Source organism: Cryptomeria japonica, chromosome 3 (assembly GCF_030272615.1).
Source record: "Cryptomeria japonica chromosome 3, Sugi_1.0, whole genome shotgun sequence".
Lineage (NCBI taxonomy): Eukaryota > Viridiplantae > Streptophyta > Pinopsida > Cupressales > Cupressaceae > Cryptomeria > Cryptomeria japonica.
Genome location: NC_081407.1, coordinates 32,639,805 through 32,667,302, shown reverse-complemented (window position 1 = coordinate 32,667,302; position 27,498 = coordinate 32,639,805). Strand labels below are relative to the sequence as shown.

Here is a 27,498-nt window from a genome sequence, read left to right as displayed (position 1 = left end):
ACCGGCAGACACCGACATTAGAGTATTCAGGGCTACACCGACATCAATACTTCAAGGAAGCTAACATCAAGGAAGATTTATTTAGTAAATCATTTTGTAATTATTGTCGAGGCCGACATTGAATATCTTTTTGTAATGTATTGTAAGCCGACATAAGGAAGATTGTTTGTAATGGGTATATAGGCCAGTCTGCTAGGTCATTTTAAATATATAGATATGAATATAGGAAAATATAGCAAAACTGCATAATGCGAAGTATATGTATGTAGATCATTTGTATGCGAATGTTATATCATGCAATGATTTGTAGATAGTTTGGAAAGCATTCTTGGAGGAGAAGAGACACCGATAGTAGTGTTCAGGGTTTATGAACCGGTACAGAGTAGAGCTAGAACCAGAACTCTGTTTGGCACAACAGATGCATTTTTGTGTTCATTTTTATTATTTTACTTCAGCAGAAGCTTGTAGTCAATGAGACTCTTTAGTGATGAGCAGTATGCTCTAGACAGTGTGCCTTCTTGCATGTGCAGACCCCCATTATATGTAATATCCTTTCATATGGCCAATGAACTGATATCATATGTCACAAATCCCACCATGGTTTTTCCTCTTTGAGGTTTTTCACGTATAAATTTTGTGTTATGGTATATCCTTTTATTCTTTTATCCTTTTGTTATAAGTCTTTCATATCAAATTTAGAAGCTAGATCTTGTTTGCACTTTATGATTAGATGATCTTCACCTGTGATTAATAAATCATCAACATAAAGGACGAGAATTAACATGTTACCATTTGTTACTTTGAAGTAAAGGTTAGGATCTGCTTCATTCTTAGAGAATCCTAACTTGTTGAGGTAATTATCTATTCTTTCATACAAGGCTCTAGGGGCTTGTTTGAGCCCATAGAGAGCCTTCTTCAATTTGCAAACATGAGAAGTACTATTATGAATAGTGAAACCTTCAGGTTGCTCTAGGTATACTTCTTCTTCTATGATACCATTCAAAAATGCAGTCTTTACATCCATCTGGTATATTTTCCATCCTTTTGAGGCAGCAATAGCAATTATGGTCCTTACTGAAGTGTACCGAGTGACTGGAGCAAATGTTTCTTCATAATCAATTCCGGTCTTTTGAGAGAACCCTCTAGCAACAATCTAGCTTTGTGTTTTTCAATACTTCCATCTGCCACATGTTTGATTTTGAATAGCCATTTGGATGTAACAACTGATTTTCCTTTAGGTCTAGGCACAATATCCCAGACATCATTCTTCAGAATGGATTGGTACTCTTCAATCATGGCATCCTTCCAAACTTGATTTTTTAAGGCTTCTTCAACATTTGAAGGTTCGGATTTAATGAGTTCACTCATAAGAGCAACATAGTTTAAATAACCTCTTGGTTTCTTGCTTTCTCTAAATGTCTCCTTGGGTGCTGCATAGATCTCTGCTTCTTCAATTGTTTTCCTTGCCCAGAGTGGTCTTTTTCTCTTAGTAGCAGGTTCAACAGGAGTAGAATTCATTGGTTCATTATCTTCTACAAGTATCTCCCTCTGAATCTCAATGCCAGGATCCTCAGTCATGTCTTGAGAAGACTCATCATCTGCTTCATTAGTGTTTTTAGAAATTTTGAATGCAATGTCTTCTTCAAAAGTTACATCTCTGCTAAGCTCAATTATATTCTGACCGAGAACATATATCCTGTAGGCTTTGGATGTTTCACTATAACCAACAAATATCCCTTTCTTTCCTAAGGGCTCTAGTTTGGATCTTTTCTCCTTAGGAATGTGGATGTACACTGGACAACCAAATATTCTTAAGTGACTTAAGTTAGGCTTATTTCCTATGAATGCTTCTTTAGGAGTTATATTGTCAAGAATAGAGTGAGGACATCTATTTTGTATATAAACAACGGTGTTAGAGGCTTGAGCCCAAAATGAGGTGTGAAGGTTTTGATCATGCATCATAGCCTTGGCTGCTTCTACTATGGTCCTGTTTTTCCTTTCAGCTACCCCATTTTGTTGAGGGTTGTAGGGAACAGTGTACTCCCTCTTAATCCCGGCTGTACTACAAAATTCTTTAAAGTTTTCAGAGATATATTCTCCCCCATTATCTGACCTTAGAGTTTTAATTCTTTTCCCAGTCATGTTTTCAACTCAGGCCTTAAATTCCTTAAATTTCGATAGTACTTCATTAGACTCCTTAAGTTTTAGGAAGTAAATCCAGGTTTTCTTGGAGTAGTCATCAACAAAAATAACATAGTACAAAAATCTCCCTAAGGAGGGTACTGTCATTGGACCACATAAGTCAATGTGAATAAGTTCAAGTATATTTTTGGATTTGTTCTCACTACAATAAAAAGTCCCCTTAGAGTTCTTACCTAGAACACAACCCTTACATATCCCTTGGTGTTCTTGATTTAATTTTGGTAGTCTTGTAACAAGTTTTTCTATAGAAGGTAGGGCACAGAAGTGAAGATACCCTAACCTTCTATGCCATATTTCATTAGTAGTGGAAACATCGTGAGTTAAGGCTTGGGTTTGAACATTGCAAAGTTTGTATAAACATCCATCCCGAATCCCTATTGTGTATGCCTTTTTTATGTTTGAGTTCTTAGGCCAAGTTAGAACTTTTCCATCCAAGAAGGTGATTCGATACCCTTTGTCTTCAAGGGTTGAGATAGAAACCAAATTCCTTTTGATGCCTGGTACAAATAGTACTCCTGTTAGTTGAAGAGAAACTCCAGATTTTAGATGAACTGTACAGGTCCCGATTCCTTTCACAAGGTATGTGGAGTTATCTCCTATGGTAACTTCCTCATTTGAGTTTTCTTCAAAACTATCCAGTTGTTTTGCAGAAAACCAGAGAAGATTCTCCTAAATTTGCAGTTTTGGTTTTCTCCGTCCTCTATTTCTCATTACCAGCAATATCAATAACAATGTGAGAAGGAGAAAGAGATGCTTGATAAGTTCCATGAGTTCGACCAATTTTTCTACTCTTAAGTGCAGATATGGGATGTCGTCCAAAACGATGATCTTTCAGCCATCTTTTTGTTCATCTGATCACATTGAAGGTTCTGGCCTGAATGTTATCATCCCCTTTCCTATCCCAATCAACCTCTGGAATATGCTGCCCCTGTATCCTCTCATCAAACACAGGATCAACAACTTCCTCACCTTCATCGACTTGATATGACGGGAAGCTCCACTGTCAATGACCCAAGTATTCTTGCTAGCCGTTAATTCACTTGATATAGCTGAAAAGAATATCATTTTCTCTATATCTTTGTCTTTACTGATTTCAGCTAACGAGGCTTGATTCTTGAGTTTTTCCAGGCACTTCACGACAAGGTGTCCATATTGGTCACATCTATAGCATTGTACCTTAGACATGTCCTTCCCTCTTTTGAATGAATGTTTATTGTTGTCTTGTCCCTTTTTTCATTTGAAGTTTCCTTTCTTCCCTTTCTTGTGAGAATTTGTGTTTAGTACTTGAATCTCTCCATTGGTATCGTTTAGCCCGATACCTCTGGTTGTTAGTCTAGACTCTTCCTGAATGCAGTCGGTTTTTAGTTGATCGAACTTTGGAAGTTTGGATTGTGCACTTATCCCTTAAATAAAAGCTTCCCAAGATGTAGGAAGTCCGTTGAGTGCCAACATTGTTAATTCTTTGTCATCAATTGTATGTCCAATTGTAGATAATTGATCCCTTAACTCAGTTATTCTTATGAAATAAGATGTAATGGATTCACCCTTGTTCATTTTTACATGATGCAATTGTTGTTTTAGTGAGAGAGCTCGGCTGGTGTTGTTAATCTCATACATGTCTCCTAGGAAGGTAAACATGGCACGTGCAGTGTCCAACTTTGATATAGAAGGAACTATATGATCTTTTACTACATCTACTATGATCTTCATGGCTTTGTTGTTGCTCCTTTTCCATTGGATTTTCTCATCTTCATCATCTGGTATAGATACGACATTTTCCACAAAAGTATCTAATTCTTGTTCTCTAAATGTCATCATTAATCTGAGTTTCCATGAGACGAAATTTGTGGCACCCTCGAGTCTGTCTTCAAATCTAAGTCCATTCACCATGATTGCTATTTTCTTCTTGATGGTGATTTGGATTTTATGTAATTATATTTGCTCTTGGTATTATTTTCAACGTGGCTCTGATACCATGTTAAGGAAATGAGATCTGATTATAATACATTACTTTATTTGGTGTATGCATTCCTTCTCCTTGATTCAATACTGATTCAGATTTACTCTGGTATGAACAGGTAAGTTCGATTTGAAATAATGAAGGATTGAAGCACTTGTAATGGAGAGATGATTGCACTTGTAGTGGCATTGGGTTTTTTACATTCTGTGTTTTCCAAATGCAGATCGGAAGAAATATAAATAGGTGAACGGAGAGGCATGTCCATGTAGGGACATGTCTCTATGTGGACTAAGTCCACGTAGAGGCATGCCTCTACATTTTCGCTAATAACCACGATAGTATACCACTAATAACAACGATAATAAAACATTAGCAATGTTTGATTTAATTGCGGTGATTAATATCGATTCCTTTAATCGATAATGATTATCGGTTTAATGAAGGTTTCAGTGCATGGTTAATTAAACATAATGATTTTTATTTTTATCCGACAGAAGCTATAACATTAACAATAAGTGTGCCTTCAAGAATATCAAATTTATACAAAAAGATAAATAAGGTATATTATTGTGATGGCGTTGAGATTATTTCTGGGTGGTTAAATATTCAATTTTGAATATCATATTCACTAGGAGTTTTGATAAAATCATTAATATATTGGTGGAGACTTTAATTCTTGTTAGAATATATTATTATATTATTTAATGGTCAATATTGTATGTATAGTATTTTAGTTTATTTGGATTCTTTCTAATTCTGGCTTCTGTTCTTGATTGTTTTTGTAAGGAAACATTGCTACTTGTAATTCTATATGTACTCTCATTCACTTTGTAAATAATCATCTTGTATTTACTAGAAATTTCATGGTATTAGAGCAGAAAGCATCTTGGGTGAATTTTTAAAATCTATAATCCGTGAATTTTTTCACATGAAAATTTTGTGTAGCGGGTTCCCGAGTTCGAAGGATTTTTGCTGGGCGTAAGTCTATAATTTGTGTTCTTTTCTGCGTGGGCTTTTGACTTCTTTTCCACCCTCTACTATTTTTTTCTTCCTGCGACTTGTAGTTTTTTCTCCATGTTTGTCGACCTGCACCCACGCGACGTCTCTGCAAGTCATGTCTTTTTTTCTGTGTGTGATTATTTCCGCCCTGCCTTCTCTCATGTCGAGATTTTCCTATATAGGCACCTTGTTTTTTCCTAAAGCGCGTTGATTTAATGCCCTTCAACGAGCACACTATTGACGTGTCTAAAGTCGCAGAACTACGACTTCATCTGGCCAATGCAGAATAGAAATTGCTAAGAATTCTATCCTCTCTTGAGATAAGGAAATCCCTAATGCTGTGCTAATTTGATCAATGGGGATTGCCTCAATGTTTCGGTTGTCAGGTCTTGACTGCAGGATTACTCAGTGATTGATGTGATTTGCTGGGAGCACAAGGGGACTTACGATTTTGCAACTAGCTGGTTTTCTATGATTCTCGAATTGCGAAATAAAATTAAAAGGGAAGGGATAGGATATCTAAAACTAACAAGACTAGTATGTGGGTAAACGGATTCAACATAACCAATTCCTGCTTGGCCAGAATAGCTCACAACCTTGTAGGAACGGTGCAATCTTCAAGGGGACTTGGAAGATTTTCAGACTGCAAACGCACGACTAAGCACCCAATTCTGGCGCAACTCAGATAGACACCTGCAATTGAACTAAGCACAATTCAAAAGCTCAGGTTAACCATACAAAAGGATACACAATCAGTATATCCTCAATGGTATGAGCCTGAATCTATCAAATACCTACACACCCAAAACATAAAGATCTATCTAAAATGCTAAAAGAAACCACGCCTAATAGGATGAAAACAAGACAATAAACACCATATTTCAATGTCTATATATTGATTTCAGCTGCCTATTACAACAGTTTCTGCAGCATCTCTATGCTACTGCTAAGATCTAACCTGTTCTAACTTCTAAAATCTAACCCTCTAACTCTAACTGTCTAACCCTTTACAAAAGAAAGGCCTCTGCCTTTTATAGATTTTACAATATGAATCAGAGGCTAGGATGGATTGCGTCCAAGGGTCCTGCCTTCCAGAAGCTGGCAGCTTTAACCCATGCCCATTAAACTCTTACTCCTCTATCCAACCACTATCCCAGCTATCTACCACAGTTTGGATTCAATTTGAGTCTATTCGATAGTTGGACATAACTGTCCACAATTGACTTGTTTCCCCTTTCTTTCAAAATATGTAAGTGGGGCCCATAGGCAGTTTTACAATAAAACAGTTTCAATTCTTTAAAAACTGAACTTCTGGAATTAAATCCAGCTGTGTATTCCTCGAGAATGCATAGACTTTCCGCTTTCGGAGTGTTCTTCGGTCTTTGGTCCCGGTGGTGGACTTCAACTTTGTTCAACGACACGCTTCCCAATGCTTGGTTGCTCTCGCGCTCCTGCAGCGCATTCCTGCATCTCCTTCTTCAGCGTTCAACGCTTGGCCTTGATTGCGATCCTTCTTCGATTTGCGTTCTAGGCTTTTCTCCTAGTTCTCTGCGATAACGTTCTGCGCCCTGCCAACAATCAATCTCACTTAATAAATCAATTTGAAAAATTGAAATTAATTTAACAAATATTAAATTTTTTAACGTTTGACTCGAGAAGCTCTTTGTGAGATGTATCTTTTGAATGTTTTCGCTTTCTCCTCTGGTTGACTACTCCATTTTAATGCCATTGAAGCTTCCCGACTTACTCGCGAAATAGTGCGATTTTGTCCTATTGTTCAATTTCGGCCTATAAGTTGGTTTTGTGAGCTTACTCTTGAATTTCGGCAATTTGAGAGGTTTTCTGGCCCTTTTAATCTTTTGGCACGAATTCAAACGTTCTCGCACTTCAGCTTTATGAGTTGATTTTGGACAACTTAGACTCTTTTCCTCTTTCTTGGTTTTACCTTTGTTTCAGGAAACTTCGGCTCAATGGGCTATTTTATGAAACCACGACCATTTTAAAAAAAAAGGCGACTTAAACCTATACTTCCTAGAATTTCGGCTTAGTTGAGGATTTGTGAGAATCGAAATTTTCGGCATATGGGATGACCTATGCGAATTTGGGCTTTTGAAGTTTTCGCAAATTTGAAGACTCTGGCGATTTTAACCCTTTAGCCATTTTCGGGGTGAAGAGACTTTTGCAAAGTTTCGAGTTGCTTGCCCATTTTCGAGCTGGGAAGACAAAATGTAAATGTTAAAACGCCTTTTCTTATGTCCTGCATTTTCGGGCTAAAATGATAAAATGCGAACTTCGCGATTTTATAAAAAAATGACACCCTTCCCTATTTTCAGGGTAAAACCACTTTTCGCAAATGTTAAAGTTTATAGTTTTTCATCATTCTGGCGATTTTCGGGTTGGGGGCAATTTTAACCCTTTTGTAAGTTTATAAAAATGACGCCATGCTTCATTTTAGCGATTTTCGGCTAAGGGAGGCATTTTGTGAGCTTCCTATGTGTTTTCTAATTCGCGATTTTGAACTTTCACCCCATTTTCGGGCTACGAGGAAGCCTTTGAACTTTGCGATTTTCTTATTTTCGATTTTCGGCTCTTTGAGCCATTTTGAAAGTTGGGTTTTCGGCCCACAAGGCCACTTTGCAAACTTAAAAAAAGACGCTTTTCCTTTCACATTTTTGCAATTTTCAGGGTAAAACCACTTTTGCAAACTTTAAGTTATGAAAACTCCCTTTTGCGTGATTTTCATGATGTTTGCCTATCCATTTTCGAGCTGAAATAACCTCTACAAACTTTAAGTTTAACACCCCTTTTGCATATTGGCATTTTGCAATTTCGGGCTAGGAGGAGTTTTTGCGAGCTTGAATTATTGAGGTTCGGCTTTGGACGACTTCACGAGCCTTGAAATTTCAGCTTGTTGGAATGAAATTCACGAACCCCTAACTCTTTTCGGCATATTATATTTGGCGAATTTGGAGTTCCCTATCATTTTCGGCAAGTTGGAGCATTTTGCTAACTTCAAATTCGGCCTATGGGTTCGTTTTGTGAGTTTCGGCCTAAATGGTGGTTTTGCTAGTTTGGGTTTTTGAGTCGTTTTGCAAATTTCGGCCTGGAGGGCCATTTTGCCAATCTCCTCATTTTCAGGTCAAAAGGGCATTATGAAAAGTTTTAAAGTTATAATGCCTTTACCACGTATTTGCAATTTTCACTTTTGCTTTCGCATTTTTGGGTTGAACCAACAAAATGCAAACCCGATGCGATTTACTTAGTTCGCTTTTCGGCTTGCAAGGAGATTACGCGAGTTTAGACATTCAGAGTTGTCGCTTGCAAAATGGCCTTAGAGGCCGAATTTGGCTTGGCGATTTTAAAGTAATGTATGCGAGCTTGCCGTGAATGGTTTCAGATGCCCTCGGTTTGAATATCCTCCCCACACACGAGCAAACAAAAAACAAAATGGGGGTCCCTTGTGAAATGAAGGGGCGAGGTGTGCAATAAACACAACACACGCGAACCTCTTTAGTCAACCCGTGTTTTTTATTGTGTGTTTTTTGTGCTTCAGCTAGACGCGATTTTCAGCAAGAGTTTTTCATCCCGTGACGGCTTGCGTTTGTTTACATGAAGGGTGCTGATTTGTTTTGCGACTAGGGTTTCAATCCAACCCTCAACCTCTTCATTGTGTTGCGACCTAGTATCTACAGTGGCCAAGGTTTCCTCAAAACTCTTGGGTGTCATTTTATATCTATTTTGCTACTACGGGATCTGTAGGGTTTGTAGATTTTTTTTGGGTTTTCTACGAAATCTTCTTGGGTCCCGTGTCTTGAAAAGTATGTAAAAATTTGTCTTGAAATTTGAGCCTGAAGCTGCCTCTGTTTTTCTACATTGGGATCTGTGCCTAGGGTTTCTTGTAATCAAATGTGCAAATGATGACCATCATCACTGCCTTTTGGGTACGGAATCATGTCATACAACAGTTGGATAGGACCAGGACAAATTTGATGAGCGCAATTGGGAAGCCGTGATTCTGATAAAACTCTGTTACTGATGATAAATTGCCTCAAGTGTCGTCCAACAAAATAGCTGTAGAGATCTGGACTCATCTGAAAGATCTCCATGAAACATCAAACAAGAGTTGTGTGTTCTTTCTGAAGAACCAACTGTTCTCCATCATGATGGATGAGAGAATGTCCTTACAAGAACATTTGACAAAGATTAAGGACATCCGTGATCAGCTAGAGGTGATTGAATGAAAGATGGAGGAAGAAGACATGGTAGTCATCACTTTGTAAAGTCTGCCGAAGTCTTATGAGCACTTTATCGAAACACTCAACATTACCTCGACTAATGTTGACTTGAAGTTTCCAGAGTTGTGCAACAAACTTATGTAGTAGGATCGTTGGAAACAACAATTTAGTAGTGGTGTCAGTTCGTCCTCCACAGAACAAGCCTTTGCTACCAAATCTTTTCACAAGGGTAAAGGCAAATCTCAGTTTTCTCAACAAAAGAACTCTTCTCTGTCATCTGAAGGCTTGAAGAACTTTTAGTGCAACTATTGCCACATGAAGAAGGATTGTCGATCATGCTTGGCTTCTAAATAGAAGAAGCAGGGAGGGTCTCAGCCAAAAGCTAATGTTGCTGAGCACATTGAGCAAAAGGAATCTGCCTTTTATGCCTTTATGACTAGAAGACTTGCAAATCATGTGAAGTCCTCTACCTAGTATATTGATTCAGTTGCTTCTTGATACTTTACTCATCAACGTGATTGGTTCACAAAGTTACAACCTTTCACCGATTCTGTGATCTTTGGAGGAGGGGAAGAGTATACCGTTGTTGGAAAGGGCAACGTGCAGATTCAGTCTGGTGGGAGAAATTTAACTTTCCTCAATGTATACTATGTTCCCGACATGTAACTCAACCTTCTCTCTATCAGTCAGATTATGAGACACTCTCCTTGACTTGATGTGGTATGCAGTTCGCACAAATGCAACATTGTTGATAGGGAGACTCACATCATAGTTGCTGTGGGCATTGAGGATCATGGTCTTTATAGACTTGTTGACACTGGTGATTCTCAGGAGCATGCCATGGCAGCCAAAAGCTCCTCAATCAGCAATCTCTGACACCAGTGATATGGGCATCTCAACATTCACTACCTCTCTTAATTGGCTCGAGAGGATTTGGTTCAGGGTTACCAAAGATACAGACTCAGCATCATGGAGTGCAAAGCCTGTTAGGCTGGGAAGCAGCATCAAACTCCATTCACGGATGGTGATTCTTGGCAAGCTTCTAAGCTACTGCAATTGGTTCTTGTTGATATTTGTGGACCAATGAACACTCCTTTTGCCACTGGGTCTAGGTATTTTCTATTATTTGTTGATGATCTCAGTAGAAAATGTGGGTGTATTTTCTTAAGCAAAAATTAGATGCGTTAAGCATGTTTTAGAAGTCCAAGGCCTTAGTAGAAAGAGTCTGGTCAAAACATAATAACTCCAACTTCTATTCACATCATGGCATTAAGCAGCAACTTACCACACCATATACACCACAACAGAACGACGTCCTTGAGCGGAGAAACCGCACAATAACTGAGATGGCCCATTCCATGATGGAGCATAGAAATGTTCCTAAGAAATATTGGGCAGCAGTCTATACTGCCGTCTATCTTCTAAACCAGTCTCCCACAATGACCGTTAAGAAGAAGACTCTAGAAGAAGCCTGGTCTGGCAAGAGGCCCAAAATCAGTCAACTGAAAGTCTTTGGCTCTTTTGCATATGTTTGGATCCCAAATGCCAAGCGCACAAAGCTGGATTCTAAGAGTTAGAAAATCATGTTCACCGAGGACAATGACAATCACAAAGCTTATCGGTTGATTGATGTCGATATTGATCATCTCATATTCAATTGGGATGTTGTTTTTGATGAAGAGCGATGACCTTTTCAGTTCTCTCCTCTGATTTTGAGCCCTGAGAATCAGCCTTAGAAGGCTACGGATTTGGGTGTTTATCTTCCGTTAGGTCCACTTGATGGGAGGCATACAACTATTCGAGGCTTTGCACCTGTCACTTATGCTATAGGGTCTCCTAGACAGGTAGTTGCACCACCCAACTTTCCTCAAGAGAATCTTGAGCAACATCTTGATGATTTTCTTATTGATAATCTTGGTGATGTTTATCCACCTATTTTGGATGTTGATACTTTTACTCTCTGGCCTAAGTGGTGGGCTAGGACTATTAATGATCTTCATCATGATGAGCTCATTGAGGGTAGATCATCTAGACACGTGCAAACAACAACATACTGTTAATTATGCTCTCATAGCCAACATTCATAGTATTTATGAGCCTTAGACATATGTAGAGTCAAAAGGGATTCTAGAGTGGGAATAGGCAATGGAAGCTGAACACCATAGCCTTTTGAAGAACAACACTTGGGTCCTCTTTGATCTTCCACTAGGGAAGAAGCCCATTAGTTGCAAATGGGTGTATAAGGTTAAGTACAAGGCTGATGGAACACTTGACAAATACAAGGCTAGGTTGGTAGCTCGAGGTTTCACATAGCGAGAGAGCATTGATTATGAGGAGACCCTTGCTCCTACAACCAAGATGAGCACAATTCGTCTTCTTCTCGCTATTGCAACCCAATCTAAATGGAAAGACCATCAGATGGATGTCAAGAGTGCTTTCCTCAACTGTGAGTTGCAAGAAGTCTATATGATGCAACCTCCAAGATTCAAGGTTGCCTGTAAAGAACACCATGTGTGCAGATTGGTGAAAGCACTCTATGGCTTAAGATAGGCTCCTAGGGATTGGTACATCAAGATTGATCAGTACCTTGTTGATCATGGTTTTTAGTGTAGTCCCTCTGACACTAATCTGTATGTCAAACACTTTGGTGATGATATCCTCTTTCTTGTTGTCTATGTTGATGACTTGATCATTACTAGTTGTTCTACACATTTGATAGCAGAAATCAAATAGGATATGTGCTAGGCCTTTGACATGACATATTTAGGGCTTCTCCATTATTGCTTAAGTGTTGATGTTTTGTAGACAGATGGCAATATTTTTATTTTTAAATCTAAGTATGCTAGAAGCCTATTTGACAAGTTTAGGATGTAGGATTGCAAACCTGCTTCCACACCTACGGAGAAAGGGTTGAAGTTGTCAGCCAAATCTAATTCACCTATGATGGATGAAACAACTTTTAGGCAACTAGTGATCAGCCTTATCTATCTTACTGTCACTAGACCAAAACTCAATTTTCCAGTGAGCTACATCTCTCGCTTCATCACAACCCTGAAAAGTGATCATTGGGTTGCAACAAAGTGTGTGCTACAATATGTGAAGGGCACTTCAGATTTTGGCATTCTGTATAGCAAGTGAAAGAATCCAAAGCTGATTGGTTCTAAAGACTCAAATTGGGCAGGTACAGTGGATGACAAGAAATCCACTTCTAGGTATGTGTTCAATTTGGGTACAGGTGCAATCACATGACCAACAAGAAACAACAGGCAGTGGCTCTTTCCTCAACTAAAGCAAAGTATCAGGGAACAATTAAGGCAGCTTGTGAGATAGTTTGGCTTTGAAGGATGCTTTCTGACATGCAAATATCACAAGAAGGACCTTCTCCCTTGTACACTGCCAATGAAGGGTGCTCAAACTAGCCAAAAATCCAATCTTCCATGAACGTACCAAGCATGTTGAGCTTCATGGTCATTACATCCGCAAATTGGTAGATGGATCAGTTCAGTTGCAGTATGTTCCAATTGCGGATCAGACTGTAGACATTCTCACCAAGTCTCTTAGTTTGGGTAAGTTTGTCAAGTTCAGGGAGCAGCTTGGTGTAGTTGACAGATTGGCCATTAAGGGAGGGTGTTAGAATATATTATTATATTATTTAATGGTCAATATTGTATGTATAGTATTTTAGTTTATTTAGATTCTTTCTAATTCTGGCTTTTGTTCTCGATTGTTTTTGTAAGGAAATATCGCTACTTGTAATTCTATATGTACTCTCATTCACTTTGTAAAAAATCTTGTATTTACCAAATATTTCAATTCTGAATGGTATTGCCGTAGGAATTATAATGAGCACAACCTCCATTTCATATCGGGGGTGCTAGTGATAGGAGTGGTTCCTGGCTAATGTGGTTCCATGACTCTCTTGGTGCCGCTTCCTGTGCAATAATGTCTCTATGGAAGGGGCAGTTTTTGGAGATATTGTGAGCTTCATATTATTCATGGCATTAAGTTAGAAGAAAATTCATAGGAAATCGATGGGTATATTGTTTGGTTTCTAGCTGATGCTATGGTCTTGATGCTTGGCATTTTCCTTCTTTGCTTCCACTAGAGCTTTCTTGGAGGAATTGATATGACAAGAGTGATCATTCTACCTGAAGTGTGGGTACTAGACTACTAAGAGTGGTGTGTAATACTTCCCTCGCTAGGTGCGAGTCTTCTGGTAGAAATCGTGGCCACCCGATGTGGCATTTTGCTATGTTATGCTCTCATATTGGAATTTAGTTGGTGCGACTCACCCTTCTCAGTTCGTGACTGACACCAAAAGTTGTGAATCTGTCACTTATGCATTATCAACCTGGGCGTTAGACAAAATCTGAGTGCGAACCTTCAGTTTGAAGTCGTGGGAATTAAAGAACCAATAATATTTGGTTTTGGGTGCAAACTCCCGGGCAGTTTGAGACGTCAACATACACATCTACAGAGGCAAGTGGAAATATCATATGCAGATGATGTTATAATTTGAACTGGCATCTTTCCTTGTTCTGAACAGAAATCTTGAAACATTCCAAGTAGATAAGGTGCATTATATCTATATTTTATGCAGAAAATGTATTCTTGAATTTAATTAATGAATAAAGAGATTGCAGACCAGTTGTTACTGAGATTCCTTTTACAGTTTGCTATCATATGATTTATATGAATGTGCTCTTGGAAAGTTTACTATTCTGTCTACAATGATATTGAATGCTCTGGCATTACGTTTCATGCAAACTGTTTATTAAAATTACTAGAAATAGATTCCAAAATTTTGGTAAAAATCTGCAAGGGCTATTACAGATTCTATCACAATTCTTACGCTTAGCAATGGTTAGTATTTTGTGACTGGAAAAAAGAAGATTTTGAATATTGTCCATTGCTAAGGTTTCAGCTTCTAGGAAAAGATTCGAGAATTTGACAAAAAAATAAGCAATTGAAGCTTGATGAAATGCAGGTTTGCATGAAGATTTAGAAATGAAAAAAAGAATAACTCAATTTTCGATAACATTGTACATCTGTATAAAACTCTATTCATCCCTGTAGAATAGATTCTTCACAAATTTCTAAATTTTACCATTTTTTGGAGTTAGACGGTGATTTTCTTATGTGGTTTCACAAACTTTGACAACAAATTTGAGAATGAGTAAACGTACACTCCCTAGGGATCCTTGTTTTGATAGCAAATGTTGGAAGAATGAATGCAAGGAGCTAAGACAATTAAATGGCACACAATGTGTGCATACTTGTATTTACCATTGTTCGGGGAAGTTCATTGGTGGTTGACACAGAAATTGTAAATTACTTTTTAGACATAACTAATGTCATGTTATTAGATCATTAACATAAGCTATAAATGCCTGAACAAAGTGTAGTCTAATATTATATCTAATACATTCTCATGGGTTTGCATCCTTGGTTCTTTTGAGCAAGAGAGATCTCATCTAAAGATAGTGTCACAATTCATAAATGGATATGTGACAACCACTTTTCAAGTACTCAAAGGTTGCCTATATGATTCTTTCTTGGCCAAAGTATGAGACTTTGATCTACATTCCTCAATCATTATTTGCTTCTCATTGCTCTTTAATATAAGAAAACCTTTGGCTCTTTGGCAACCCATTTGTGGTTAGCCCACCACAAGCTCTAATTCCTCATGTTAAAATTGCATACAACTGGGCTTTTACCCAACTAGTAGAGCTCGCATGATTTTTTTTGGTACTCATTACAATACTAAAGATAACCCTTGCCTCAGACAAGTTAATCATCATCATGTATCTCCAAAAAAACAAAACAATATGTAACCCTAGGATACCATTACTTTAAAAAAGAAAACAAGAGATAAAAGAAACATTTAAACAATTAAAAAAGAAAAAACCTTATGGAGCTTGGAAAGAATTTCTTTTTAAATGGGCTTCAAAAACTATACTAACAAAAATAGAGGCTTGAATGAAGATTCCCCTTGATGGAAGCTCCTTGTGTTAGGGTTTAGGAAGAGCAGAACAATAAACAATAAACAATATAATAAAAAGACAAAAATAGCAATCCACAATAACACACAAATTTAACGTGGTTCACCCAATGTGGGCTACATCCATAAAGAAATAGCCATCCACTACAATTTGATGATTTTTCACATTCCACACCCATTTATTTATCAAGCCTTTTTGGCAGTTTACAAAGGTTGGTTTTCATACCAGAATAATAGCTGACTCCTTTATTAATTAATGGGCAACTTTTGCTTTGGGGGCAGTGCTCCCAAACCCCTACCATGGGCTCCGCTCCAAGCCCCCGCTAGAAGGATGAGCCCCCTGAGTCCCACAGAGTGACTCTACCCCCCTTGCACTCCCCCATTAATTGATTCGTAGAGAAAACGCAGTTGACAAAGTCACCAAAATCTGAGCCCAGGAGCATCATCAGTCACCACATACCAACACTTATTTCTTCTTATCACTTAGCTATGACTCCTTGAGGCACAGGAATAGTGAATGCACAATGCTTTAACACAAAGAAAACTTGTAGTCTTAAGCAGCAAGAAGAAATGGAGTTCTGGGTGAGAGAGGAATCATAGGTAGGAAAGTATTTTTGCTTTTGTTTTGTCTATTTTATGTATTCTTAGTGATTTAGGAGTCACTTTTCATTACTCAAGGTGGTCTTTGCATCCAACAAATGAACGTGGAAATAAAACTCTCAACCCCTATTTAGGATCAAGGCAATGTCCAAAGAGGGGTAGAATATATACCAATAGATTTATACTATAACAGTTAAAACCTTTCAGCTAACATACTATCAAGCATTAACCTTTACCCTTTAAACAGTTCCATAAAATGATACTCTATCCAAAATGTGGCTCCTACTTACTACATGAAATTATCATGACTATTGCAAATGAAGTAGGCTAACAACAAAAATGAAAGATGATAATAGAAAAAATTAGATCTAACTACCCACAATCTCATGCTGCTTAGATGTCACTTTCATTTTTGAGGGTTACATAGTCCATCTTGAAAGTTAACTTATTGTATGGGTGTAGGCAAGAAATTTAGTGTTTTCCTTGCAACATAGGCTAACTAAGAATGTCCGAAATTTGATCTTCCAATGAAGCTTTGTTTAGACAAGTTAGGCATGGGCTAGTGATTTAGAAACCGATGTATCGGAGACTAAAGTATGTGAAAGGGGTAATATGAAACTTCCTTTAAATTTGAATCCCTCCTTTTTCTTTCCCCCAAATCTATTATATGATTAATTAATAAAAGAGCAAAAAGAAAGCTTACCCCACTCAGGCGGAAAGGTGTCGTTGGGTGATTTATTATCTGTAAATTCTACTCCAATGATAAGTCCTGTACCACGTATCTGCATTTTGAAGAGAATGATTACTGTTAGTTCTTTTATGGGGCATTTGATCCTTATGAGGATTCTTATATTTTTTTCAAACTGTGATATAATCTCCATTAGGAAAATTAACAAATTGTTAAAACTTATGGATTAATTAGTATGTAGTATCAAAATAATTGAAATAATTGCTAATGAAAATGCTTTCAAAGTTTTTAACATACCTCTCCCACAATAGGACTCCCAGCCAATGCCCTCATGCCATTTTGGAATAGGGGTGAAATGCTATCTACATATTCAGCAATGTTTCTTTCCCTATATTCAAATCAACCAAATGGAGACTTAAAAATTCTCTCCTTACCCTATTCTTATAAATGATCTGATAAACAATAAACTCCATTGATTTTTTTTATTGATCCGTAAGTTAGGCATAAGGGAGCCAAAGCCCGTACAAAATTACAATAAATTCCATTGTAATTATATATGATCTAGTAATTAAAAAACTCCACAAGAAATTGACACTTTCCTCTCTTCTCGCTCTAAATATTTGCATAACAAGTTTGTATGGTTCATTGTAACAAGAATAAAAACAAGAAATAATTGAGATTGCCATTTTAAGGAATTTGTGCAATTATAAATGATATAATATAGAATAGAAACGTTGCAATTAAAACAATTATATTGTGGAGATACACAAGGAATGTTAACTTTATATAGTTGTCATGGTCAAATTCGCATAAGCCCATTTCCCAGTTAATTTTGTGCCTGTATTGAGGTTATGTCTCAATGCATGTACATACCAACAAATAGCAGGATATTGTGTAAAGTTAAACTCATTCCCCTAGCTTCTTTTTCCCAATTACACACATCCCTATACATTTAGTCCTGTTCCATTCATTTACACACACTTATACATTCATATTATTCGCCTATTTATCCATTCAGTTGTTTGTCACCTTGATTTGACTGTTATTCCATTCCACACAAGTCTGCAAATGTGGGAGCAACCTCACAGTTGCAGCTTTGTCCCTCACCAATTTAAAATTCATTATTCAAATTTAGTTGATTGGTTCCCTCGCCCTCCTACCTTGAGTCAACTAAACACACTTTTGGCATGATTTGATGCCATGCTAATATTTAAAGACAGACAATGCATTCATTCACATCATCCAAGAATCCTCTCAAGCATTTGGAAGATCAATCATGCTAGAGGGCAATTAATAGTGACACATTTTGATTTGGTGCAATAAAAAGAGTAAAGAGCCTGCAAATTAGGTACTTGCCTCCTTTTTTTGATATTGTTCAAATTTCAAGGAGTTGATCAATGTGCAATACCCTTGTGGCTTGGTCATACAACAACCTACCAAATGTATTCATTAGTACTGCCAAACGAAACTTTCAAAAAAGGAAAGCAAAGCAAAAGATCATACCTCAGACATCAGGCTAAGTTGCAAAACAAGACTCCACAAATGGCCACAATTTGCTCCGAACATATGAAATTGTCCTTTAACAGGGCATAAATCCAGCACAAAATTCCCAGTGGCACACTAACAAAGAAGCATCGCTTTCAGATTTGACATAAGGTTGATTCTAGAATCTTGTTCATTTCTCATCATCCTTTGGTTATCAGGCTAAGTATCATCCTTCCATGTTATTCAATTTTCAAGGCACTAATATCAATTCCCTAATTCTCAACACACATTTAATTAGTCTAGGTTGATTGTGCGTATTTGCTTGCATCAATTCAATTAACCTAGGTTCCAACTAAGGAAACATTATTTTTCTTTTCAATAGTACACTTGAGGTCTCAATTGAGCATAAATAATCCTCTATAAAAATGAGTGAAGAATGCCTCCTGTACTTATGTATAAACAGATATCAATATTAGACTATGATTAGACCTAGTCCTTTACTGTGATGGTTTCTCTAGAAGAAATTGAATATAAAGCATAAACTGAATTTTGATAGTACATCCATGGATAATCCGAAGGTGGGTGATGCTGGTTGAATCGTTATATTAGTGACATGGTGGCAGAATTAATATTTCTGTTAGTGTTTTAATCTCTCTTTCAAGACAATGCAAAATGGAAAAGCATTTAACGTAAAAACTTGCTTCAAATTAGAACTGGAAGATCCCTTGTAACTATGAATTAAACTAAAACCTAGGACTTAAGGACACAACCTCTAGCTTTCTACAATATGTACAAGTTCAATTCTAGGATTTTGAGCATGCCTAGCAAACAAACTGAAGAAAGTGCCATCTTTTGGTTCTTGGGTATAGGCACAAAGTTAATCAAGACTACTCTACACACAAATGAAAGACTTTATATATTTTGACTAAAACAACCCGACTTATCGAATTTCCAGAATAAGCTTTTAACAAGATATTTTATAAATCAAAGACAATGGTATTTATACAATTTCCCTAGTTTGTTGGCTTACACCAAACATTCATTCTTAAATTTTAGGAAACAGCCCCACCTATCTATGCGAGTGAATAAACAAAGACTAATAATCCAACCTAAGCAAATTTAATTATAATAGGTTTCAATAATTATATCTATCTAATATAATTAACTTAAATATGACCAAACTATAAATACTAACAATAATGTAACAATTCCTAACGTTCCCCTGCTTATTACATATAGTCTTGAGACTTGAAGAGAATATGTGAACTAGGACACACCCCACAGCTCAACAAACTTACAACAAATTGATGATGGACACATCCACAATTCATCGAGAAACATTCATAATGCATGAAGTAAGACAATGCAATTCACACATGGATTGTAATGTCCCGTTTTAGGACAACTTATGAATTTTAACCAATACTCAATTTTCAAGAATCTTTCTTGTAAGAAAATAACATAAACTGAGATAGATGATAGAAGTGGTTACTTAAAATGAGAATGATAGGTTTGATTTGCTTTTTAAACAATATGTGATCTGCTACTATTGTTCTGTAAAATGAATAAGATATTAAGATTTAAGGTATATGATTGTAATATCCCCACTTTGAAACATAATTTATGAGTAAACAATAATAATTAAATTAAAATATAAAAGAATATAATTAAATATAATTAAATTTTAATAAAGTTAATGAATGGTCAAAAGACATGAAATGAAAAGTTGTGACTCTCTTGAACACGAGATATAAAAGGGAGAAGAGAACCTCATTTGAGGGGGATAATTTTGGCAATCAGAAGTGCAGATCTGATTTAAATAAGGGCAGATCTGATTGTGAAATGTTGTGCCCCTTTCAAAGGGCAGAAATAATGAAGAGTTGCACTCTTTCAAAGGGTGCCAATAGTGAAAGGGTGTCTCTTGCCAAAGGGCATAAATCATGACGAGGTGTGACCCCTCCCTAACATTGAGAGATATAAAGGAAAGGAATCAAAAGCATCTAGAGGGATCACGATCGATCAGATCAGATCAGAACTGTTATAAAGTTACAGGCAGTAACACCCTTGTTCTTAGTGGTATGCATGGGGACTGTCATGTCCCAGTCATGATGCCAGTCAACCTTGATCATTTTGGGAATTGTCTTACAACGTAGGGCTTCACAATTCCCCTCAGATATTGGCCCTAGATATGATGTCTTCAAACTGGTAGCAAGTTAGGTGGGATAGGAGGTAATTATACATAACGATCGATGTCTATTGGCAGCAGTTTCCTTAATAATGAAATATGATTGAGAGGGTGAAATGGAAGGATTAACTAATTAGTTAAGAGGAGGCACCAATCAGCAAAGGACACTTCCTTAACAACGCAAGACATCCATAAGGAAAGGGTGTGACTCATTGACTCCCAAAGAGGAGATATAAAAATCTCAAAAAGAAGAAATATTTGAGAAGAAGATCAGACGGAATAAAGAAAGAAAAAAAGGAAGACTTCAGGCAGTAACCTGGTCACACAATAATATTATAGCAATAATGCTATATGGTTGTGTCTAATTTAACAATGTAACTATGCCGATAATGATCTCAATCACTAACAGTGAAGAGAGAGATTGCTGTTTCTGATGGTTGGAAAATATGCAATGTGTATGGTGCCGTTTTTGAATATTACTTGGAACTATGTAACGTGAATATGCCTAAAGGCAAAAGCGCTCAATAGAAATTACCCGATCTGGATATTGTTGGTGTTGGAAATAAGCCACACACGGACAGACAATGGACTTGTCCAAGAGGGGCCAGTAGCTCAGTGGTAGAGCACTCCAACAGCGTATGGAAGGTCCTAGGTTCGAGTCCTAGCTGGTCAATGTCTCAACATGGTATCAGAGCCAAGTCCAGGCTAGGAGCCCCATGCACATGAGAGGTGTGGCTTGAGGGGGGGTGTTGGTGTTGGAAATAAGCCACACACGGATCGATGATGGACTGGTCCAAGAGGGGCCAGTAGCTCAGTGGTAAAGCACTCCAGCAGCATATGGAAGGTCCTAGGTTCGAGTCCTAGCTGGTCCATGTCTCAACATATATAAAGAAGAATTAAATATCAATACCATGATTTGAGAAGGATGTCAATTGCCTCCTTATACTTGGCGATTATAATGAGTAGTTGTCTTGCAATGAACGTGACTCATGCCGGTTCATGAATACTCAACTGTTTGTGTGAATTGCACCCTTTGATTGATTCATTCTTTGATTACTATAATTGTTTATATTCTCATCAAATTTTGACTAATGCCACGTCTTCTTCTAAATTAGATAGTCTTGTAATTTGATTGCTATTTCCAGTGACATCCTGTGTAAGTCTTATGGTATCCTCTTATAGTGATGGCACTACGAATCAATAACTTTGATTATTACAAATATTACATATGTAACTACTTGTACAAACCAAATCGTTGAAGCTTGTCAATAACATTAATCTTTGACATACCACCGTTCATCCTTCACTCAGTTTCTGATTACCCAGGTTCCATGATATCACTTGGATTAATGATATCCTTTGTTAGTTCATACTGTGACTCAGTGATCCTTGTCTATGAATGCTACATCAATTGCTAAGACATTATTGTTGCTTGTCAACGATAATCATAGATTAGTCGACTAATGCAATGTTTTGTAACCATTGATTTGTAAGCTCTTGAAGTCATTGTTTATGATGAGGTCGTCATCCTTTTATGAGTCTTTGTTGTGTCAATATTTAGTCTTAAATTTGGATAGTTAGGTGCTGATGTGTAAGCCATGTCAGAGTCTCCTAAGTACACGACTAAGGGTGAGTCATACACCTATCGGGTTTCAACTCTATAATATGCTAGTCTTTGATAATAAGTTTATAAATCTTTAATTTAAACTTATTTAATCGTTTATAGATTTTTGTTGTCACTAGATAGGGAACGGGGATATTACAATTTCCCCTTCCTGGAGATGCTTGCCCACAAGCATTCTTATAATGATGCTTGTATCCCAAGTAAGCATGTAACATGTTTCAACTCTTATCCTGTGCTTCATGTGAATGCCCTTGGGATGACCAAACTTCATCACAACTATCCTTAGAGGTGTTTCATCATGTTTTTGCTGCACTACTCTGATTTCATTAGTGGAAGTGGTACTTGTATGATTCTGCCCTGTTGGTTCCTTCACCATTAATAAGGGTTCAAAAGTCATGGATGCTCGTGCTACTTGTATATTGGATACATGGTGAGTGTTGCAATTCAACCCTTCAACTGTTGATCTTTGGGGAGAAGGTGAGATTGTATTGGTCAGAACAACAATCCCTCCAAATTTGTTGGGAGATTGATTGGTTATGGTATCACTAGGTGTTGCCTCATTATTCCCAACTTGTTTCAACCCATTATTAATAGTAGAGACCCCGGGATCCCATATTCTATGGTTGTCTTCAGCCTTGCTACAACTTCCATGGAGGTCTCCTTGCTTCAATTCAAAGAGAGGGTGATCATATACCTCGTTTGCCTCTACTTCAAATATAGGATTACTGATAAGTTGACACTTCGCCTTGTCCACAAACTTTCTTCCTTTGAACTTCTTTCTATGGGTGAATCATTCTTCAAATTCATCAAGGTAGTTGATGGAGATTCTTGATTAGGGGTGTGTGGTACTATTGAGTCATCTCCTTTGGTCAAGCTAGGTGTCTCTTGTTCATCTAGGTGCCCATGCCTTAGCGCCATCGGAAGAGTTGTCCTTCTCATCCACAATCAGTGACTTGTTAGTGAATGTCGAGCCTTTGAAAAGTGAAAGAGAACTTTGGTTGATATCATCATCAATAAGCAACTTCCCATGATCTGAATTAGGTCTAGTCTCTGTAATGTTATCTTTAGTGGATGATCCTTGAGAAAATGTAAGATCAAATTTACGATCTTATTGAGTCCACGTACTTGATTCACTTGTGATAGAGGGAACATGGGTTGAATCAATTTCTTCTATTTCATTAGAAGCGTTGCAAACCATTTCTTATATCTTAGACTCCTTGAAATATGAACTAATTGTAATTTGATTTCCTTGGTCTTGTAGTGCTTGGTGATGGCTTTCTATGCTTTCCCTCTTTGGTGAGTATGTTTGTGAACTACTTGATGCAATATTGTAATTCTACTTCAAGTGTTCATGCCTTTCACCTTTCCTCTCTAGCCTAAGTTGATGACTTCTTTGCTCCTTGGGTTGGTACTTCATCTGTAGTTAAACATAGTCTTCTATAGACATATCTTGATGAAGACCACTGTTTAACCAATCAGGACAAAATTGTTCATGTAGATTTACTGATATTGGCTCACTGCTTTCTTGCCTTTCAACTTGAAATGGGAATGTTGGTGTAAGTGACTTTGAGTTTGCTGTATGTGTATGCCTATTTGGAGTCTGACTGTTTTAATTTCTATTGCTATTTTTGTTGCCGTTATTGTACACTAGTGTTAGCTTTCTCAGCAATTGATTAAGTTTTCTTGAGTGCTGTTGTATTGTGTCATAGTTTGTATCAATCTTCAGATGATCTTCATCTTCTGCCCATCAGGAATGTTCTTCTTGTTAAGTTTTGACGATCAGAGATGTAAGTAATCAGACATATTAATTGGGTGCTCGATTAACCACGGGCAATGACTCAAATCATTGTTGCCCTCCCAACCATAGACAATAAACTGGTATCATCACCCCCGAGCACATTTCCTCTAAAAAGACCTACTTGTCTTAGAAAAATGATTAATTGTGAAGTGAATGAAATCGCACCTCATATATACATGGGTGATACCCTTTCACAAAGGGTCGGCCCTCATGACTCAAGCAATAGTTAATTAAATTCATTTCATATTTAATATGTGAATTGCTTCATCAAGGTCGGCTCATCTAGCAAATATAAAACATAGTGTATTAATAGCTTTGGGATATCTCTCGCTGCTAACCACATACATCAACACTCCCTCTTTAGCTAGGGAGATATCTTTCTCGATATCTACAAGTCACATCACCTCATCGTAATGACTAACACAATGACTAAACTCGTGTATGAAAGAAGCTTATCATCTCATCGTGATGTTTGACCACAATGGCTACTCCCATATGTGGAAAGGAAAGATATCACCTCACCGTGATATCAACCATTATTGTAAGATCATTGCCTCACAATGATGGTAAAATGCACAAGTGTTCATCATTGTGAGAATGTCACCTCACAATGACATTCACCATGGTGCATCCTAGAGGGTGAATACACAAGTACAAGAAAATCATCACAGGCTCTCTCACGTGATGCTGTCATGGTGTCACACACATGACACCCACTATAACTCACACAAGTGCTAAGTCATGGAGTCTTTCACATGATATCCACCATGCCTACTTGCAGAGGGTGGATCAAGGGCTGGAACCTCGAACCTCTGTCACAGAGAAGAATGCACAACAAGGGCTAATACCTCAAACTTCTCTCACAGAGAAGAATGCACAACAAGGGCTGATACCTCAAACTTCTCTCACAGAGAAGAATGCATAACAAGGGCTGATACCTCAAACTTCTCTCGCAAAGAAGAATGCATAACAAGGGCCAATACCTCAAACTTCTCTCAACAGAGAAGAATGCATAAACCAAAGGATGTGGCTTCCTCTGGAGCTGAAAAGTCAAGCTCCCTCTGAAGCTGAAATGTCAAGCTCCCTCTGAAGTTGAAGCGTCATGCTCCCTCTGAAGCTGAAATCAACCTTCTGACCTCTTCGTCCAAGGTTACTTCTAATGATATGTCAGAGTCCCTTTGAATGTTGATTCTTCCTCTACAAAGAAATGCAAGCAATCTTCCTTCCTTGAATGCAATCTCAAAGCATCTAGTGAAGATCTGATGGCTACGTGGCCTTCGACCTTCGCCATCCCTCATCATCTATCTTCAGCTCAACGACAACATATACGGATCACTTAGAGCTGTCAACACAATAGACCGAAATATTTTGTGACCATCCACAGAGAGTCTGCTCAATTTTTCACTAAAGAGGATAAACCTTAAGGCCATTAGCCCTGAGAGAAGGATTCTCAAAGAACTCTCTGAAGCTTGCCATATCTTGTTCCACACCAACATTATTCCATGCGGCCAGCATATGCGAAGCTGCTAACACAAAGGATCTGTTGTCTTGATTATGGGAGCCTGAGGAATTTCTTTGATTTAGACAGTTCGAATTTGCCATCGGATTTACAGGGAGGAGAGCCCGTTGCTCTGTGCAGATCGCGTTGCTACCTCTGTGCGTTCTCTATCGCTGCTAAGGGGTGTCATGACGTGGATGACCCATGACTGTAGGGTGGCTATGCGTGCCAACGGGTGTCACTTGAGTGTTGTAGACCCCCACTCATCGCCGCTCTGCAAAGGCCACGCGGAGGAGCCCCCATAGACCCCCTTCGCCTCTCTATGCAGCCCGCATGGAGGAGGTGTGACACGTTGTTGTGTAGAGCCGCCAGCTAAGACATAGACCTCACCTAGAGGGTGAGTGACGACAAAGACAAGGGTGAGGGGCGAGGGCCGAGGGTGAATGCACAGTCATAGTCAAATGCGCCGTGTGAATGCATAGCACCGTCTGTTGATCACCAAGGGCCTAGGTGGGAGGGTCATGGATGTATGCCAATCCGCCCTTCAAAACCCTTTGCATGGATGATGGAATGTAGGTCTGATGCAGGGTCCAAGATACAATTCGAGAATCATCCATGACTCCCAAACATCCATGATTCCCACTCGATGAAGGAAACTGACGCCACAGAAGCTCCAACTTAGATGAGATGTCTAGATTGCTTCAACAAATCTAATCAAATTTCGCAACCTTGCTCTAATACCATGTTAAGTTTTGATGATCAGAGATGTAAGTAATCAAACATATTAATTGGGTGCTCGTTTAACCACGGGCAATGACTTAGATCATTGTTGCCCTCCCAACCATAGACGATAAACTGGTATCATCACCCCTGAGCACATTTCCTCTAAAAAGACCTACTTGTCTTAGAAAAATGATTAATTGTGAAGTGAATGAAATCGTACCTCATATATACATGGGTGATACCCTTTCACAAAGGATCGGCCCTCATGACTCAAGCAATAATTAATTAAAATTCATTTCATATTTAATATATGAATTGCTTCATCAAGGTTGGCTCATCTAGCAAATATAAAACATAGTGTATTAATATCTTTGGGATATCTCCCGCTGCTAACCACATACATAAACACTTCTTACAGGCTGCCAGGATTATAGGCTTTGATACCACTTGTAATGTCCCCTTTTAGGACAACTTATGAATTTTAACCAATACTAAATTTTCAAGAATCTTTCTTCTAAGCAAATAACATAAACTGAGATAGATGATAGAAACGATTACTTATAATGAGAATGATAGGTTTGATTTGCTATTTAAATTTTAAACAATATGTGATCTGCAACTATTGTTCTGTACAAGCTACAATGAATATGATATTCAGATTTACAGTATATGATCTATATCGATTTAATAAGAAGGAATATCTTATGCTATATCTGATATAACTTTGCAGAATATGCAAGTTTGAAGAGGTCTCCAATCTGCCGAGATGAAGAGAGTATGTTGCCTTTCCTGATATGTTACTGTATAAAGTATGCTTCAAATCTCCTTCCTTATAATATAGCGATAATGCTACAAGGCTGTGTCTGATTTAACAATGTAACTATGCTGATAATGATCTCAATCACTAACAGTGAAGAGAGAGATTGCTGTTTCTGATGGTTACTTGGAAATTATGCAATGTGTATGGTGTTGTTTCTGAATATTATTTGGAACTATGCAACCTGAATATGCCTTAGACAAAAGCGCTCAATAGAGCTTGCTTACATAGCTTGGATATAAAGAAGAATTAAATACCAATTCCATGATTTGAGAAGGATGTCGATTGTCTCCTTATACTGGTGATTAGAATGAGTAGTTGTCTTGCAATGGACGTGACTCATGCTGGTTCATGAATACTCCATTGTTTGTGCTCATCGCACCCTTTGATCAATTCATTCTTTGATTACTATAATTGTTTATATTCTCATCAAATTTTGACTAAAGCCATGTCTTCTTCTAAATTCGATAGTCTTGTAATTTGATTGCTATTTCCGGTGACATCTTGTGTAAGTCTTATCATATCCTCTTATAGCAATGGCACTACGAATCGTAAAGGTTGATTATTACAAATATTAAGTATGTAACTACTTGTACAAACCAAATCGCTGAAGCTTGTCAATACCATATATATTTGGCATACCACCATTCATCCTTCACTCAGTTTCTCATTGCCCATGTATA

At 37.7% G+C, this 27,498-nt stretch overlaps 1 protein-coding gene across 2 annotated transcripts in view; it reads right to left on the bottom strand.

The window, feature by feature from the left end:
• Positions 1-27,498, bottom strand: part of LOC131065989 (gamma aminobutyrate transaminase 1, mitochondrial) — a 210,430-nt gene that overhangs the window by 9,179 nt on the left and 173,753 nt on the right. For both annotated transcript variants that reach the window (XM_058000646.2, XM_058000647.2), the window contains 2 exons: positions 16,983-17,073; positions 16,701-16,779 (listed from right to left, as the gene is read on the bottom strand). In XM_058000646.2, the coding sequence (XP_057856629.2) occupies positions 16,701-16,779; positions 16,983-17,073 (170 nt within the window). The remainder of the gene's footprint in view (positions 1-16,700; positions 16,780-16,982; positions 17,074-27,498) is intronic.